This window comes from Paralichthys olivaceus, chromosome 17, assembly GCF_024713975.1.
Source record: "Paralichthys olivaceus isolate ysfri-2021 chromosome 17, ASM2471397v2, whole genome shotgun sequence".
NCBI classification, from domain to species: Eukaryota; Metazoa; Chordata; class Actinopteri; order Pleuronectiformes; family Paralichthyidae; genus Paralichthys; species Paralichthys olivaceus.
Window position 1 is genome coordinate 6,419,394 of NC_091109.1, and position 18,825 is coordinate 6,438,218.

The following is an 18,825-nucleotide window of genomic DNA, read 5'->3' on the forward strand; positions in this document are numbered from 1 at the left end:
CTTCAACATTTAGGAGGTTTTTATTCATCAGTGGTTGTTTACTCTGACAGACTCACTTTTATTTGAGAGAAAATTAGGTGAAGGTGAACTCTAGTTCCTGTGGGTTAAGCTATTTAAAACAAATGCTGAAGTAGTTTTAATTAATATATCAAAATTAATAATATATATTATGTATCAATGGTAATTAAAAAAGAAATGTCATTAGTAACGTTTATTTTTATATATAGTTATTGTATCAGTGGGTCACATGACATTAGCCCTATTAAAAACAATGCAAATATTGTTCAATATGTAAAATAAATAACTTACACATTAGCAGTCATAATAGACGTGTTACATTAGTCCTATTTACTGTAATTTTAGCACAAATTTCCCTAATATGAGAAAATCAGGTTCTTAAAATGTTTGTGCAATCAAAAATGAAATTACTTGATGGTCCCTAAGGATAGTTTGGACGTTGTTTAACCAGATATCGCTGCTACATCCGGAGTGAATGCGGAGAAACCTAACTTCCCCTCGGTCCACTTCCTCCATGTGCACATGCATCTCCTGCGCAGAGCTGCTCACATTTCACTCCACCGGCTCCTCGCAGCGGGGCGGAGTTTAACCACCCCCTCTATAGGCGGATCCGCCGATGTGGTTACGACTGTCGTGAAGACACCGAGCACAGGAGAGAAGAGCGGCGGCGGAGCTGACACGTTTACCGGATTATCACCGGATTAGCAGCCGGGCAGTGCATCACCGGGGCGGACAGGTTGGTAGAACGTGTCGCTGTGGAGGTTTTCATGCTCCACCGCCAAATGTCAGTGAGCGACGTGTTTTCAGCTGCAGGCTTCAGGAATTCACCCGAGCTCTTTCTATCAGTCATGTGAAGTCTCGTTGTTGATGCCGTCCGTCTCTGCAGCAGAAGAAGAAATCCTGCAGAATTCACAGCGAGTTCCAGATGCATTGTTTACTTCGGTGTGTGTGGGGGGGGGGGGGGGATGATTCCCCTGCAGGCTTCATCTGGGTCCTTCATGCTCGGCTCTGAGCCAATGTTTCCTCAACGTTGCACGGCCCCTTTACTTTGTTTTAAAGTTACTGTATCAGGAGCATCAGCGTCTACATGCATAGAATTTATGATTTGAATATGTAAGTTAAATATTTCTTAATCTGTTTAAATGACACAGTTGTGGCAAGTTTTTTTATATATGTAGAAAAATATTCAATCGGCATGTTAAAGTGTGGTAATTTGGAGAGAGCAGCTTCAGAAGTGTGTGTGTACCTGTACTACGAGTACCTGTACTAACTACTAATGTATCTTTCAGAGGACATTTTGTCCTCTTCTTTCTTTAAAGGGACAATTCAAGGGTAAGTCCTTGCATTAAGGGTTAATACTAGTTTGAGATTATGGTGAAGCATTATTTTCTGATGGTCATTATGCCAAAGTGTCCTCACTAATAGAAGTATAAGAATGTGTGGACCAGTTGGTTTACATACCAGAGACGGAGGGAGGGTTGCAGAAGGATGTTGACAGTTAATACAATCAATCTCAAACTCTAACCACCTTCTCTGACTCCCAGGTTCAGGAGTTGTTTAGCGTCTTCCCACCATGGCTGAGAGTAAGGGGAAATTCGACTTTGCCATCGACCGGGGCGGCACGTTCACCGACGTGTTCGCCCGGTTGCCTGATGGTCGAGAAAGAGTCCTGAAGCTGCTGTCTCGAGACCCCCAGAACTACAAGGACGCTCCCACTGAGGGGATCCGCAGAGTCCTGGAGGAGGTAACATGACAGGATGGAGGGATATGATAACACACACTTCTCTTATAAAATGTTAGAAAGCACTTATAATTCATTTATCCTAAGCTGGTGGGTTTCCTGAGGTCTAGTAGTCTAGTATGATAATGCACAGAGGAGAAAAAGACAGCACATGCAATCATTTATAACGTTGTATTTACATCAAAACAGTCGCTGTAGAAAAGTGTGTGATATATATTTGTTGACAGGAAACTGGACGTGTCTTTCCTCGCGAGCAGCCTGTCGACACCTCTCTGATTGGCTGGATCAGAATGGGCACGACGGTGGCGACCAACGCTTTGCTGGAGCGGGAGGGAGAGCGGACGGCACTCCTGGTCACAAAGGGCTTCAAGGACTTGCTGCACATCGGCACGCAGGCCAGACCGAAGCTGTTTGATCTGGTTTGTAACCTTTCAACGTTCATTACTCAGAAAGTTAAAGGGAGAAGAGACACGATCATGTAAGATGTTAACTGAGAAGTTCACTGATGAATTACGTGATCCACATCTGCATCATTATGTATTTGTAGCTGCACTGTATGTGGTGTCCATGAGTTGCCTGGATACAGTGATATGAGGCGACCCTGCAGCATGAGGTTTAGCTATTACCTTGTGTTACAGACCCTGAGGGCAGATCTTGGAATTTGCCCACTGACCTGTTGTTGAAATAGTTACTTATCTAAGAAGCTGATACTATGTTCACAAGCAAACTGTCAGAAATGCAACAAAAGAAAAACTTTTAAAAGCTGCATTCACAGTAGATCTGAGAGTAGTGTAATAATGCTCAGTGTTATTACTGGATCATTTTCATATGTACACATGTAACTCTGGTATGCATGTAGTGATAAGTTGTGTTCATTCAACTTTGTAACACTGGGACGTACTGTAAGTCAGATGATTGTCTTCTTGGTCCACCTGTTTTGAATTGCCATAACCAGGGCACGTGTATTTTACTAGGAGGTCGCGGTGCCTGAAGTGTTGTACGAGGAGATAATAGAGGTGGACGAGCGAGTCGTCCTGAGCCAAGATGGCTGCCAGCTACCCAGGAAAGACGCCAAACGTATTGTGACAGGTGCGGAAAACACGACTACGAGTTCTCTTTTGTACGTTGGTCAAAACTCCTGTTGAATTCCAACCTTTCCCACTTTTGCCCAACATTAGTGTGAACCCAAATAAAAATCATGAACCTGAGTATGAGTACAACACGTCTCCTTTAAATGATAAATGTTTTATCCTCAATAATTTTAGTTCACCACCTTTAGGTGTAAGCACATATTTTCTGGATTTCTGGTTTACTACAAAATACGTGTGTACTCTCCTCTCCTCAGGCAGCACCGGTGATTCTCTGGAGTTGTGGAAGGAGCTGGATCTTGAGCGTGTGGAGAAAGACCTGAGGGGAGTTCTGTCTCGTGGGATCACCAGTGTGGCCGTCCTCCTGTTACACTCGTACACGTCAGTAGCAGATCTTGTTTCTCTTCCTGGAGGCACACAGCCTCATATTTACTCAAGCTTTGTTTAGTCTTAACTTACCTCTATTTCTTCACAACATTTTCTTTGAAACTTTTGACTCACTGCTCTCTAAGGGCGTTTTCACATCTGAAAGTCTTCATGTTACATTGTTTATATTTGATCTCAGGGAGCGCAGTTAAGACTTTTGTTCACCTGTTCTTCAACAGTGATTGGTCTGCAGACAGGCGTGCGTCTGATGTTGTTCTCAATTCATCTGGTCGTAGACTTTCTGTTTGAGTGGAGAAAATGAAAGAGCTGCTTAATTTTGTTGATTTTGTTGATGTTGTCATATCATTATGATGTCACTACCATCATCTCCATCTTCAGGCCAACGACCTCATCCTTCAAACACCACAGGCATCGTCTTCTCCTGTTCAATGCTGTCTCACTTTCTGCACTCAGTCTGAAATATCCCAAAAAGTGTTTTCACACTCCAAACAAACCGGTTCTGTCAGATCTGGACAGAGATCACCTCTTTCGGTTGGACTTAATTTTGGTCCAAGGAGCCTTTCACACCTTTTATTTATGTTTGGATTAAACTTAAAGGTCCTTTATCAGCGTATTGCCCCTCCCACTGTCTCCTTTCTTCTATCTGTACACTGAACATGTTAATGTTTACAGGTTTATGCTGTATATGTAACCCACATGTTGTACGAGGTGAAAGACCATATTTTTCTTCCTATCCCTCCCTCCTCTTCTTCAAGTCTACTCCCACTTGTGGCTTAAAGTCTATTAACATCTGAAGATGTTTTACCTCAACTTTCTTAAAATTAAAAAAATCAAAGAGTCTTTAGTTGAATTAAAATAGGACATTTCAGTTTCTTAACATTTTCTCTCCTGTCACAAAAATTCACATCTTTCCATTAAATTCAGAAGCTTTTTAGAGACAACACAAACACAGCAGCAATGAAACTGCATGATACCTTTGTGATTGACTTACATATCACATTTGTTTTTTCCTTCAGATGGTCCGATCATGAGAAAGCAGTGGGCGCCCTCGCTCGCTCTCTGGGCTTCACTCAGGTGTCTCTGTCCAGTGAGGTCATGCCCATGGTGCGGGCCGTACCCCGGGGCTACACTGTCTGTGCCGACGCCTACCTCACACCCAAGATCCGCCAGTACTTAAAAGGCTTCACCTCCGGCTTTAAGGGTGGCCTGAAGGTGTGTCCCTCACATCAACATGTTTTTGTTTTGACTGTTACTCTCAGATGCCGTTTCGTCTGTAACTGATCTCTTACGTCTCTCTGACCTCAGGACGTGGACGTGTTGTTCATGCAGTCAGATGGAGGTCTGACCCCAATGGAACAGTTCTGTGGTTCGCGGGCCGTTCTGTCGGGCCCAGCAGGGGGGGTGGTGGGATACGCAATCACCTCTTACAGCCAGATGGAGAAAAAGCCTGTGATTGGCTTTGACATGGGCGGTGAGTAGAGGAAATACTACATCTTTGAACTTAAGCAAATACAATGTAAGGAACTTCTTGCTATCACACTTATAAACCTTTATTTAGTCTTATCATATTCCTGACGAACTCTGTTCTCTTACGCTGCAGGAACCTCTACAGATGTGAGTCGATATGCTGGTCAGTATGAACACGTGTTTGAGGCGACCACAGCTGGAGTCACCCTGCAAGCACCACAGCTGGACATCAACACCGTGGCTGCAGGGGGAGGGTCGCGACTCTTCTTCAGGTCTGTGTGTATCAGAAATATTTTTTCTTCTTCTATAGATCCAGCTCAGTTTGCTGTTGAGAGTGAATCTATAATATCTCTCTAATATATCTATAATATCTAACTAAGTGAGGCATTGAGACTGTAAACATGATATAAACCCTGCTAGAATTAAGCTTTGCACGTTTGATTTGATAATTGCAACTTTGCAAAATCTTTGTTATGTGCTCTGACCTGCACAATGAATCTCTATCCTTCCGCCATGTTCCTATTCTTTCCTCTACTTCCTCAGATCAGGGATGTTTGTGGTTGGACCGGAGTCTGCAGGTGCACATCCAGGACCGGCTTGCTACAGAAAAGGTAACTATACATATGTAGCTCATGTTTCTCATCCTCCTTAGTTTCATCCACTCTTTAAATCATTATCTTAAATCCTTCTGTTTTACAGTTATGGATTGCGTTGATAATTTTATTTGCTACATGAAGGCTAAAGATCACCTTAACTTCAAGTTTCAGATGATATTATTGAAGCTTCCCTCTCAGTTCTCAGCTGGAGCTGTAATGTGTGCTAGCACAATGAAACCTGACTCCTGATTTACTGTTGATGAACCCTGTCGGTGAAACAGGACTATAGTTAATTCGCTCTGGTGTTGTCCCAGGTGGCCCTTTGACTGTGACTGATGCAAACTTAGCACTGGGACGACTCCTCCCATCCTTCTTCCCAAAGATCTTTGGGCCTGGTGAGAACGAGCCACTGTCATTGGAGGAGACCATGAAGCATTTCCATCACCTCACAGGAGAGATCAACCTCTTCCTGTCTTCCAACCAGTCACAGGCACTGACATTTGCTGAACTATTCAGTAGAGCGATAATTTTATTCTCTATCACACTAATGTGTGTTTCTGTTTTAAAGGTTAACACAAATGGAGCCAACCACTCACACAACCCTGTGTTGCCAAACAGCCAGTCAGAGATGAGCGTGGAGGAGGTTGCCATGGGATTCATTCGTGTCGCCAACGAGGCCATGTGCCGGCCAATCAGAGCTCTGACACAGGTCATTAGAGTTGCTCAAGCTAGCTAAATATAATTATATTTGGATAAACATGTAAATTGTGTAAAAAATCATAATATTTTTTTCTCTCCCACATCTTGCACCTTCACAGGCTAAAGGTCATGATACATCTCAGCATGTGTTAGCATGTTTCGGGGGTGCAGGTGGACAACATGCGTGTGCTATTGCTCGAGCCCTGGGGATGAAGACCGTATTTATACATAAGTAAGGTTGACAGTCGAATTGTTGTTTTCTGGTTTAGTAAATCCACAGGAGCGACAGCGGTGTGGCACTAACATGTTCGTGTGCATCTTGCAGGTACAGTGGCGTGCTCTCAGCCTACGGTCTGGCTCTAGCTGACGTGGTGGAGGAGGTGCAGGAGCCGTGCTCGCTGCAGTATGATCAGAGCTGTTTCAGCGAGCTCGACCGGAGGGTGGGGCAGCTCTCAAAACGCTGCCATGACACTCTCTGTGCACGTGGCTTTGACAGGTCAGCCCCCACAGAACACAGGGTTAACCCCCCATTAATCCTCCCCACATTTACACTGCTCTTCACATTTTCACACCAGACTAAAGCAGTGTGTTTCCTGTCCTCTTCAGTGGTCAGATCACCACTGAGGTTTTCCTTCACCTGCGTTATAAGGGCACTGACTGTGCGCTCATGGTTACACCTTCTGGTTACCCCAGCGATGCCCAGTCCTGTCAAGCTGGAGACTTCCACAGCGCCTTCACGAAACGGTGAGCGCTCATCTGTTCACTCAGGTCTCCATCCACTGTGCGCAGTGATAAGTTAATAAATCATTACCTCGGTCATGTCTCAAGCCTTATGTTCACAGTCAAACGCAACAGTAAGTTAATGTGACATTTTTCCAAAGGAGATAAGATTAGTAAACTGTGGCACTGACGTTTATTGACACTACTCGTTATTTACTTTCTCCACTTCAATCTCCATCTCTTACATCACACACCTCTTTTTCCTCTCTAGTTATTTGAAGGAATTTGGATTCACCATCCCAGACAGACCCATCATGGTTGATGACATCAGAGTGAGGGGCTGTGGACAATCTGGAATCAAGTCAGTTTATAAAAAAAAGACAGGACCGGGAGATACCAAGCCTGTCACGGTGTGTGGACTCACTTCACAGAAACACAAACCAGAATATTTTATAGATACACACATATATGGACATACACACTCTTCAAACTTCGACAGGGGAACAATGGAATCATCCTTTTCAAACTTGCAAAATGTATTTCCTTTTGCGAATATATATGTTATGATAAAATGGAACTTTCTGAACTTACTAGTATTGTTGTTATAATGATTTAATCCCTGTTCTTCTGTTTAGATGACCAAGTGTTACTTTGAGGGTGGTTACCTGGACACCAGCGTGTTTCTATGGGAGGAGCTGCCATGTGGTCACAGCATCCAGGGACCTGCCGTTATTATTGATAAGAACAGGCATGCATTTTCCACTTAGTACCATTGTTTGTGATTTTTATATTTCTAATTTCTTTCACAATATTTGGGATATTTACATCTTGTAAACATGATAAAACTGTTAAAATCACTTATTTAAGTCTAAAATTCAGTTGTGTTTCTTCTCTATGTTCAGACATACTAAAATACTAGCAGTATGTTTCTTACATTTCCGGGAGGTTGATTTTGTATTTGATTTTAATGTCTGCTCTCAACTTACCTGAACATCTGTGTTTGTATAAATGTTCATAAACAGTTTCCTCTGCTCTTTGCTCCATCAGCACCATCCTGGTGGAGCCATGCTGTGAGGCCCATCTGACAGAAGGGGGCGATGTTTGCATTTCCGTGGGCTCTGACCCACACTGCGCCCTGGGCACCGAGCTCAACACCGTGCAGCTCTCCATCTTCTCCCACCGCTTCATGAGCATAGCAGGTATAAAAAGAGAGAAGAAGAGAGAGTGAGGACAAAGGGAAAAATCTATTTGGAAGAAAACTGAAGAAAATCTATAAAGCATTGGTTATGTTTTAATGTTAACTTCTTATTTAGTTGTTCCATGTATCTTTCCTCTATAGAGCAAATGGGCCGAGTTCTCCAAAGAACCTCCATCTCCACCAACATCAAGGAACGTCTCGACTTCTCCTGCGCTGTGTTCGGACCAGACGGCGGTCTCGTGTCCAACGCACCTCACATACCCGTTCACCTGGGGGCCATGCAGGAGACAGTCCAGTACCAGGTGAGGGATGTGTGGCTGTGCTGTGTTGCTTCAGCAGCAGAACGGCACCCAGAAACATAGCAGATACACAACATAACTCATCTAGGAAGAGTGGAAAAGTAATTCTACTGCATTTTCTCTCCGCAGATCAGATCGCTGGGGAGCAAACTGAGAGAAGGGGATGTGATTCTGAGTAACCACCCGTGTGCTGGGGGCAGCCACCTTCCGGACCTCACAGTCATCACACCAGTCAGTCCTTGCTCTCCTCAGCATCACTCTTTTCTTTCTCATCTCTTTCTCACTGTTTTATTTCTCCTCCTTCTCATCTCAGGTGTTTAGAAAAGGCGTGAGTGGTCCTGTTTTCTTCGTAGCCAGCAGGGGTCACCATGCCGACATTGGTGGCATCACTCCAGGCTCCATGCCCCCTCATTCCACCTCTCTTCAGCAGGAGGGCGCTGTTTTCATGTCCTTTAAGCTCGTCACTGGTGGGGTCTTCCAGGAGGAGGGTAAGAGATAAAAGAGGCTGATGAAAAGGAGTAGACGTGATACAGAGCTGTATCTTATCCACAAGATAAAGAATCCTCCATGAGACGGCACTAACTCAGTGACTGTATGCATAGTAGGGCCAAGCATTTAAACTAAATGATGGGATTGAATATTTAGTGTCATCTTTTGTTACATTCACATCACTTTCTCCATTCTTTTTTTTCCCATCATGCTTTTCTCTTTATCCGCTCTCTCTTCCCCATTTCTCCCTCCTGCTGCTTCCCCTTCCTTCTCCATATCAGCTGTAACCGAAGCTCTGATGGCTCCGGCCCAGTACCCAGACTGCTCTGGGACTCGTAATCTCCACGACAACCTGTCAGACCTGCGGGCTCAGGTGGCAGCCAATCAGAGAGGCAGCCAGCTGGTGGGGGAGTTGATTGACAATTACGGACTGGCTGTGGTGCAGGCATACATGGGGTACATCCAGGTAAGTGTGTGAAACAGAAGAAAAGGAAAACTGAAAAGTATTGTGTTTTATCATTGGTTGTGTTGCACTGTTCCAGCCTTTGTGTGTAACTATTTCAGAGCAATGCAGAGCTTGCAGTGAGGGACATGCTGAGAGACTTTGCACGTCGTCGACGGCAACAGACTGGATCCCTGGAGGTGGAGTCGGAGGATTTCATGGATGACGGGACACCAATCAGACTGCGGGTGCAGATTAATGAAGAGGAGGTGAGCAGCGGGAATCTCAGTGGGGGGGATTCTAACTTTATCTTACAAAGTGAAACCAAGAATATTAACACTGTAAACCTCCATCATTCCAGGGAAGTGCAGTGTTTGACTTCTCTGGGACTGGGACAGAGGTGTGGGGGAACTGCAACGCTCCTCGGGCCATCACCCTCTCTGCCCTCATCTACTGCCTGCGCTGTATGGTGGGACAGGACATCCCCCTCAATCAGGTTCACATGTTTCATTCCAATATTTTAGAGATGAGTTCCAATAGGCAGCTTTAAATCTGTTCATGTGTTTTTTTGAATTTTTTGAATAAAAAAATGTTAATATTTATTTATTGTTGACTTGATCATGTCCAGGGTTGTCTTGCACCGATCAAAGTCATCATCCCCCCTGGCTCAATCCTCCAGCCTTCCCAGAATGCAGCTGTGGTTGGCGGAAATGTTCTCACATCCCAGAGAGTAGTTGACGTCATCTTCAGAGCGTTTGAAGTGTGCGCTGCATCACAGGTAAAAAAAAAAAAAAAAAACTTAATTTGTCTTTTAGAACATTTTTGCACTTTTTAGTCAGTTCAATGTCTAATGTGTTTTTTTTTATGTGTCATTCTTCTTTCTATCAGGGCTGCATGAACAACATTTCATTTGGCAGTGAGAGGATCGGTTACTACGAAACTGTTGCAGGGGGAGCAGGGGCGGGGCCAGGCTGGAGTGGGCGGAGTGGCGTTCACAGTCACATGACTAACACACGCATCACTGACCCTGAAATTCTGGAGAAGAGGTCGGACATCAGTTCAAGTTTGACTTAAAGAATCTTGTATTTGTCTTACAACAACGTGTTGTTATCATTGATCTGTACGTTGTTCAGGTACCCAGTGATTTTGGAGCAGTTCTCTCTGCGGCCCGGCTCAGGAGGTGCAGGGAAGTACGCCGGTGGAGACGGAGTGATCCGCAAACTTCTGTTCAGGAACAATGTGGTTCTGTCTGTGCTGACGGAGAGGAGATCCACCTGCCCCTACGGCCTCCAGGGTAAACTCTCAGCCCTCAGACGTCCTCAATAAATGAGACTTTGTTATTGGTATTTTACCAAGTAGGCATAGGTCTCTGTCCTTCTTGTATGATGTGACGTTAGCTTCCATCCTCACCAATACCGGAAAATGCACATGACCATTCAAGTACACTGGGCACTTTTATCTGACAGTAAGTGTTAGTAATGGTTTGCATTTGCAGCTGTTAGTCGAGTAGTGACTGATAAGAGGCTATATCAGGTAACAAATGGGGTTGACTTCATCATTGCAACCCTAAACTTGAGAACTATTGTGTATGTAGCAAAAGTGATGCATCTTAAAACAAACCTGTTAGTGTGAATGATGCCTTTATCCTCTCTGTGCCTCCTTGTCAGGGGGTGAGGACGGTGCAGCAGGGCTGAATCTGCTCCACAGGGCAGATGGAAGAATCCTCAACCTGGGAGCAAAAACCAGCATCAGCCTCCAGCCTGGGGTAAGACAGCACAATGTGTATGTGGGGGAATATAGATAAAAGCACCACATTTTGATTAGACAAGAAAACCTTTCTGAATTGTATTTCACTGCAAGAAATTGTTTAACCAAGATGTGTAAAAGTACAAATTTTAAAAACCAAACCAAAAACTTTTCTGATCTAGAGCTTTAGATTTTAGATATGGTGAAACCCTCAGAATTCACAGCTTTCTACATAATTTTGATGAGGTACTAAGGTACTGATTGGGTATATTATTTATTTGTCAGTCGTTCCATCAGTTAGATACAGCCAAGGGTGTTATGAAATGGTCGGCACCCACCAAGTGCAGGCAGAGAAAAGTAACAAAAGATAGTTTGGCTTTGGGCCCTCAGTTGATTTTAACTAAGTATTGGGTATTGTGTCTCCCTCAACAGGACATGTTCTGCCTCTACACCCCTGGAGGAGGAGGATACGGAGGAGAGGAGGAAACAGACCATAAACCTCAGACCAAGCGCAGGCGCTTGAACGAGACATTCCTGGAGAGGGGCAGTGTATTCGAATACCGAATGGCACAAGAGGGAGTGTGAGAAGAAAAAAGAAAAACTGGTTTGATAAATATGGAAATATTCTTTAAAATTAGGAAGGAGCAATAGTCTCATCATCATCACTTTGATAAAGACACTCATGCTCACATTTACACCCACGGACAATTTAGTCTTTGATTAACCTGCTCGTGTTTGGACTCTGAGGTGGGAGGAAACTCTCACTGCACCAGTATTTCCACATGTAAAACACAGGAATATCATTTTCTGTGCTGCTACTTACAGCAACGGTACAATTTCTGGAACCAAGATTTTACAGAGAACCCATATTCACCACTGTGAGTAAGACCACTTGTAATTACATCAATTCCAGTTTAACTGCTCAAGAGGATCAAGCCGACCAGGTTTAACTGGAACAACCACTTATCTAACGGCACAACTTGATTATTTGGTTTTTGACAAATAAATCCAGTTTCTACCCATGAAATGTTCATATTTTTTTCAAAAGATATTAGTTTTGTCACAAATTTCGTAGGATGGGGGGGGATATACGGGGGCAGGGGTTATTATTATACAGCTTAAGCACAACCTACGAAGGCTGAGAATGAGACAGAGTAGTCCATGTAAATTCATGAGGGTGTGTTGAGATACAACCCAGAACGGTGGTGTCGGTGTATTTGGGGTGGGGGGTTGGGATAAAAAAAAGTGGTGTCCCTTCCTCTCATCTGTGGGTGAGGAGCAGAGGATGGTGAGGGAGTGCAGTGCAGGCATGCGTAAGGAGGCTGCTGATAAAGAGGGATAGTGGTCACAGCAGAGAGAAGCAGCAGGAGGCTGACGGCTGCTGGACTGTTGATGTAAATCAGCTGTGTGTGTGTGTGTGTGTTGGGATCTCCTGATACCATGGCCTGTGGATCAAAGATGGTTTTCTTGTTTATGGATCACAATTCATGTAGTAAAACAATCCATCATAGCGACTGACACCCTGCTGTCTTTCCACCAACTAATCATCAGCTTGAGGATCTGTGTCAATGGAGAGTGTGAACCAGTAAAATCCAGCTTTAAAGACAGAGGGTCCAACCAGCCATGACTCAATCATCTGGGAAAATATGTTAGAACTAAAAAGAAAATGCATTGAATGGCAAAAGTTTTTTTCATTGCGAAACATCACAGAGCAGCACAGTTAAAATAAACAGCATTTTATTACATACCCTGTTGAACTCCATTACATTCTTTTGACTCTCAAATCTCTGGGCTGACCTTTCACCTCAGCACTGTACAACAAGAGACCACAGGAAAAAAATGGCAGGAAACTGACAAAACATTTAGCTGTCGAGGTACAGGCAGACATTTATAAGCGATCTCCTTCGGAAGATGATCATGACATTTAAATAGTGCAAATAACCGGCTGTGTAAAATCCACAGGAATCACGATCCCGGTCAGAAGATGGTCTGCAGGGTCATGGGAAGACGGCAGCAGCTTTCCCAGATCGTCTAGAATCTAAAATGATGTTTTCTGATGTTAAACTTTATGTTAAAGTATCTCAAACAACAACAGAAACATGTCAGTAAACACCGAAATGAAGAAGACAATTTTAGAGCTAAATTGCAGCACCACTGTCAATAACGTTAATATATTGTAGCTGCACAGGATCAATTTAAGACGAGGATAACCACATAGTAAACTTGTAGTGTATATTTGGGCATCTGAGCAAAGAAAGACATAGTGTGGGACAGAAACAAAAATGACATTATTGAGTTTTTACGATATTCTGTTTAAAATACTTGCAAGATAAACTGAGAGATGCGCTTGTTGCACAGTTTTGCAGTCCAGCCCGTCATTGTTAGAATTTCACATGATTGTAAAACCCAAGATAAAATCCAACAATACATTCAGCAGTCACAATATGTGAGACAACATTCAAATGCAATTCCCGTAAGAAAAGTCATGCCAATAAAAAAATACACAGTGCAAATAACATCGGCAGTGCAAAGAGCAGAGACCTGAGGTAGATAGTTGTTTTGTTGTATAGTATTTGAGGTAGTTTTGCTCCAAATTGTAAAATAATACACAGATTAAGATATTTCTTTCAAAAATATTGAGCTTGAAAAAATGTCAATAAAACACTGACTTTTCAACTTGACTAAAACATGAATCAAACAATAGCTCTGTCTGCAGTTTAATGCCCTTGCATATTAGCCAACGTTGCTCAAGCTGTATGTAATGATTGAGACTAAGTCGCAGCACTTATGGTCACGTCACAGTGATTTAGCGTCCGTGCATGTTTGCATGATCTGCGTTTGAGAGGCAGTTTTTCAGTCAGTCAGTACTGTGGGTATCGGTTTAAAGGAGGCCCATTCTGCAGGGTGTACTGACTCGGTGGTTGATGATGTGAGTGAGAGTTCTGATTGGTCGGTACCAGGACGTCAAACACGCTTTTATTTGGAGGCACTGACTGCAACATATTGTCCAGATCCATGATGCGGGGAGGGGCTTGGACTGAAACGCACCCATTGGGCAGGATGGGCCAATATGCGTGACTTAAGAAGTGACCAGGTGCAACAGGGGAGCTACCGTAGCTATAAATGGGGAGTCCGCCATGCAGCGGCATTAGAGGACCGCCGTTGAACCGCATGCTGGGTGGAGCAACAGCATTGGGAGGAGCGTATTTGGCGTAGGATGTAGGGAGCTCCCATGGTGGTGCCACAGTCTCCCTTCTGGCTGATTTGTGCAGCGGTGGCCTATAGTCCTCATACCCATCCGACCCTGCTTCTCCATCTGGGGGAACACGCTTCCCAGACAAGGACAGTCCCTTCCATTCCTCATCAGAGGATGAGGAAGAGGTCGAAGCTGGGCTGGCAGAGCTGGCAGAGGCACTACGGGCAGAGGATGCATAGCGGGGTCGTGGGGGAGAAGGCCGAGGGCGCTCCACGTCAGCCCAGCAGTCCCTGGTAGGCACATCCACATCCCCAGAAGCACTAGCCGGTCTGAGGCTGTGAAGCAGGGAGTCGATGGCGAAAGACGAGTCCAGCTTTGGGCGGAACAAGTCCTCCTGTGGTGGGGTGGGGTTTCTGGAGTGCATGGGAAGGATGGAGGTCACAGGGTCAGGAGTCGGCTCAGATTCTGGCTTGTGTCCCTGTAGGATGTAGGGAGCCAGATCCTGGGCAAAGATTGTCTCATCCTGGCGCGACACGGCCGTGTTCTGCCTCTTGAGGAGCTCCAGAGGAACACGGCTCAGCTCCACTGCCCAGAAATTGCCTTTGCCCTGAGGTTTGCCGGGGTCCTTCAGCACCTACAGGTGGAGGGAGTGTAGACAGTGAGAGGAATGTTTGACCTGACATCCTAGTCAGGCAGTAATACAACATAATATCTCATCGGTCATCTACAGTAGCTGTATCTAACAGCATTCCCTTATAGACCACTTATAAAACAACTTTAGGGTTTTGTCCATAAATGATTTCATAAGTTCATCACACAAACCTTAACAAAGCAGTCATAAGAGGAGAGGTTGTGTCGCACTGAATCCCGCCAGCCCTTGTAGTTCCCTTTAAAAAATGGGAAGAGGGTACTGATCTCCTTCAGGATCTAGAAATAAAAAAAAAAAACATCAGTTGGTTGCCCACAAGCACAGAAGACGAAGAATGTATATTACACGATCAGTTCCTTTATACAAGGATAAATCTGGAACAGACATGATTTTGCTGTGACTTGTATCTTATCACTATCCTGTAACAGATCAGTGTCTGGTTTCACTGCTGTCCAACCTTATCAAAGCAAACAAAGAATGGCAGGAATGGTGGTCACTCAAGTGTCACCGAGAGGTGGCTGTTTTCTGTCACTTTCTGTGACAGTGCATGGACATTTGGGCATTTTACACTTAAGTAACTGCAAACAAAAAAATTTAACATGTCTCTGAAAAACACCCACTTAATTAGAGTGGAAAATAGTTGTCCTTCAAACTGAATCCACAATGCACAGATTTAATAATGAAACTTTCAGGACACAGAAAGTTGTTACTGTTTAGTATTTCTTTAAGCGTCCTTGGGTCTCTTGACACTATATAAATTCAAGTTATTATTTTGACAACATCAGCATGAACTATTCTTATCATATATTGTAAATAACCATGGAGTTATATTTGGAAAGAGAAGTCATTTTGGACTTTTCACATTATACATCACATAAGATGTAGAACATAATTTTCCTTTTTTTGTTACAGGTTTTGTCTATTTTACTATAAATCTAATTATAAATCTGTCCTTGCACTTTCAATACAATTATAACAACGTTTATTTTCCCTGATAAGAAAACACCAGATCCTTGTAATTGAGTGTTTTTCCTCAGGACTAAAACACACACAATGTACATTATCCTTGCCCAACACAGCACTCACACAGCACCGGTGTATTTTCATTCTTACCTCAGATAATGTCAGTTTCTTCTCCGGGGACCTTTGGATGACCATAGCGATCATAGCCAGATATGAGTATGGTGGTTTGGGGTACCGCTGATAGTTCTTTTTCTTCGCATCACTGCTCCTACTTTTCTTCCTTTCGTTGTTCCACGAGTCTCTGTTAATAGTTTCCTGTTTGAAGTGGGCATCTTGCGCATTTGCGAATGACGCACCCTGTGGCACGCTTTTATCCATGAACGCCGTGGCACTGGTGAGATGTTCCGGGAGCGCAGTGAGCTTCTCCAAGCGCGGCGGCTGCTGGGGAACCATCTGAGCCGGGTGGAGAGACCAATGTTGGGCCTGCGAGTTCCACGTCACACCGCTGGTGATAGGAAGACTCTTCTGTGCATTTCTGTGGAAGTCAAGTTGATGGTCGTGGTGCTCTCCGATGTGGTGGGACAGAGCGGGTGGTGCCAAGAGACTCTGCTCCGGCCAGTGCTTTGTCATGCTGATGTTCAGCCCGGGGGGAGATCGGCCTGTGGAGTTCGGACAGGAGCGCTGAGAGGGGGAGGGAGGTCACAGGAGTCGGTCCTTAACTTCTGGCAGACTGCTGGCTCCAAGCTGACTCTATTTGAAGAGCAAACAATTAACAGTTTCATGTAAATCCCGCTGCGTAATCGAGGGGGGAATGACGCGTTATCTGAGAGCAGAATGAGCGATCACCTTAGGGGGTGGGGGTGTGTGAGTGGTTGGGGGGGGTGTAGAAAGGGGCAGAGAGAGAGAGAGAGAGTAAACCTGTAAATAACGCTTAAGGTAATATCAACATACCACTTACAACAGATTCACAGATTCCGAGTTTGCTTTGGAAACAGTGCCAATATACGCACGAAAGCTGCCTGTGAGGTATGTGTGTACGCGCCCACGTTTGGAGGTTAATAAACTTAAAATAAACAAAGTTTATTTCAAAACGAACAAAGATTATTTGAGACGAATTAACTGTTTCATCATGTCAACAAAAACTACACGACTGGATTTTTTAAGGCTTTTCAATGATACTGAGGACTTTCTTCTAAAGGTGTGGGTAAAACTCGAGGGGGGTGGGGTGAGCTTCAAGAAAGAATTAATCTCGATTGAAGCTGACATGCAATCAACAATTTTTGACGAGCAATATACATAGGGAACGGCTAATATACAAACACAGAAATAGGGTAATTTGTCAGCTGAAATAATTAAGTAATCGTGGCATTACATGGGCTTCATCCAAGAATCTTCTGGATTGAGATAAATTCATATTTTCCAAAGCTTATTGGTGCAAGTTAATCTTATTTCACAAGGCAAATCGTGCACCTTTTAACCTTCCAAAACATTATTACATTTCGAGGACAGGACACGTTGGGATTAGTCAGCAGATGCACAACAGCGAGTTTGGATGCGTAATTGTAGAGGGTCTGAGAGCGCACAGCAGTCTGGGAGCCTTGTGCGCACAGTAGGGTCTCCCTCCCTGGGACTTTGCAGGATGGCATCCAAGTTTCGGGAATGCGCGTCTTTTGTCCACGTTAACGTAGTGCTAATGTGCAAACCGTTGCGTCCCAGCAAGACAGTGAAAACAAGTTGGATTAGAAGGAACCCCATTGTCAGGCTGGAGACTGTTCCAGCCCCGACAGTCTGCTTAGCATGTGACGAAATACGGGGGCTATTCAGCACCATTTGTGGGTTTTCTGGCGCTTACAAGCTGCTAAGTGTTGCAGATGGGCAGGACATTCACACCTCAAACAGCAGCAATCATGTTTTTTTTCTCCGGCAACTGTTGGAACCGGCATTAAAAATCCTCTCGAACAAAAACTACAACCTGAGAATCAACAAACTGTCTTTTTATGTAATAGGCTTCCAAAAAAGCCTTATATATTTATTCAGGCTTTTTAATTCTATTGATCTGCTGAGATAATGAAACACAACTGTCGTGAATCAAGTGATTGTGCCAAGACACAGAAACTGATTTATTTCATTTTTTCCCCCAAATTTCTCTGCACCTTTAACCGATATCACATCATTTCAACTCAACTGTCATGTTTCGTAGTGCACTATAAATCATTTTTAACCTATAAATTGCGCGTGGAATTACCTGAAAAGATATTATTCTTCAGTTTCAGGTGACACCCGGCGTGTTCTTTAGGTGACGCCAAACAACACGTGACCTCTCCAAACATTCAGCTCTAAATTTCCCTTCAATATGGCACCTGTTGGATTCGCTCCATCAGGCGATTGCAAAATAAAGTAGTATATTTTTAGTTTGAAGAGTCTTGAATCATTAATAACGTTGTCAAAAACTTACCACGCGGATTTCCAGCTTTTGCAGTCGTGCGTAAATGTTTGTGCGTGTTTGCGGGCCAGATGATGGCTACCTAAACATGATGGGCAGCAAACACCCTTCACCTGCTGAAAATTGGCCTGACTGAGGTTATTCTCTGGTAGTCACTGAGTTTGTCTCCATCTAGTGGTTTCACTGACAATCAAATGAGAAGCTTCACTTTGCCAAATGACAACAGTTTTGAAGAGTTCTGTCTTTTTATCTGCAAACATAGATTCCCTCAGTCTACCTGAATCAGTGTGTTGTCTAAGAGAGTTTCTTTTTAAACAAGTACAGACAAAACCCCCTCACCCACACTGCACAGAATTTAGATCCTAATTTACATGACCTCTCACCAGACAAGCGGATTTAAATACAAACTGTCAATCTATCGCTTCCTGTCAGCTGGAGTGCCAGTTAATAGGTTTTTGCCTGGATTAGTGAGCCATCCCTGAGAAGAATGGAAACACAAATGAATAGGATGGTATCCAGAACAAGGCCGTCCACTCAGGCTGATTGTGTCTGGACAAATCCCCCTCTCCAAGCTGCCCTGGAATGTTTCCTGATACCAAGATGGATAAATTAGGTTTAACTTTCCTTAGACGGAGAAAGTGAAAGGGAGTTTTCATTGTGCTGTCACTGCTTCATCACTACGAG

The 18,825-nt window shown here is 44.0% G+C and overlaps 2 protein-coding genes across 4 annotated transcripts; one reads left to right on the forward strand and one right to left on the reverse strand.

Moving 5' to 3' along the window:
- The first annotated feature begins 469 nt into the window (after nucleotides 1–469).
- On the forward strand, nucleotides 470–12,637 carry oplah (5-oxoprolinase, ATP-hydrolysing). The gene is made up of 28 exons (XM_020087833.2): nucleotides 470–754; nucleotides 1,563–1,762; nucleotides 1,987–2,178; nucleotides 2,734–2,848; nucleotides 3,105–3,228; nucleotides 4,251–4,446; nucleotides 4,540–4,705; nucleotides 4,835–4,973; nucleotides 5,245–5,312; nucleotides 5,612–5,787; nucleotides 5,866–6,006; nucleotides 6,116–6,228; nucleotides 6,322–6,492; nucleotides 6,603–6,740; nucleotides 6,988–7,126; nucleotides 7,352–7,464; nucleotides 7,764–7,915; nucleotides 8,056–8,216; nucleotides 8,343–8,444; nucleotides 8,527–8,701; nucleotides 8,984–9,168; nucleotides 9,267–9,413; nucleotides 9,506–9,640; nucleotides 9,773–9,922; nucleotides 10,033–10,190; nucleotides 10,278–10,438; nucleotides 10,812–10,909; nucleotides 11,323–12,637. The coding sequence occupies exons 2-28, from the start codon at nucleotides 1,592–1,594 to the stop codon at nucleotides 11,473–11,475; spliced, it is 3,939 nt and encodes a 1,312-aa protein (XP_019943392.1). The 5' UTR covers nucleotides 470–754; nucleotides 1,563–1,591; the 3' UTR covers nucleotides 11,476–12,637.
- A 975-nt stretch (nucleotides 12,638–13,612) lies between these two features.
- Nucleotides 13,613–18,295, reverse strand: foxh1 (forkhead box H1). 3 transcript variants are annotated; one of them, XM_020087187.2, is made up of 5 exons: nucleotides 18,154–18,277; nucleotides 17,944–18,058; nucleotides 15,849–16,448; nucleotides 14,909–15,013; nucleotides 13,613–14,720 (listed from the first exon to the last, which is right to left on the reverse strand). In XM_020087187.2, the coding sequence occupies exons 3-5, from the start codon at nucleotides 16,326–16,328 to the stop codon at nucleotides 13,752–13,754; spliced, it is 1,554 nt and encodes a 517-aa protein (XP_019942746.2). In that variant the 5' UTR covers nucleotides 16,329–16,448; nucleotides 17,944–18,058; nucleotides 18,154–18,277; the 3' UTR covers nucleotides 13,613–13,751. The 3 variants fall into 3 exon arrangements, with proteins under 3 accessions (XP_019942746.2, XP_069368632.1, XP_019942745.2); XM_069512531.1 differs by having other exon boundaries at nucleotides 17,944–18,070; nucleotides 18,154–18,241; XM_020087186.2 differs by lacking the exon at nucleotides 17,944–18,058 and having other exon boundaries at nucleotides 18,154–18,295.
- Nucleotides 18,296–18,825: the final 530 nt, after the last annotated feature.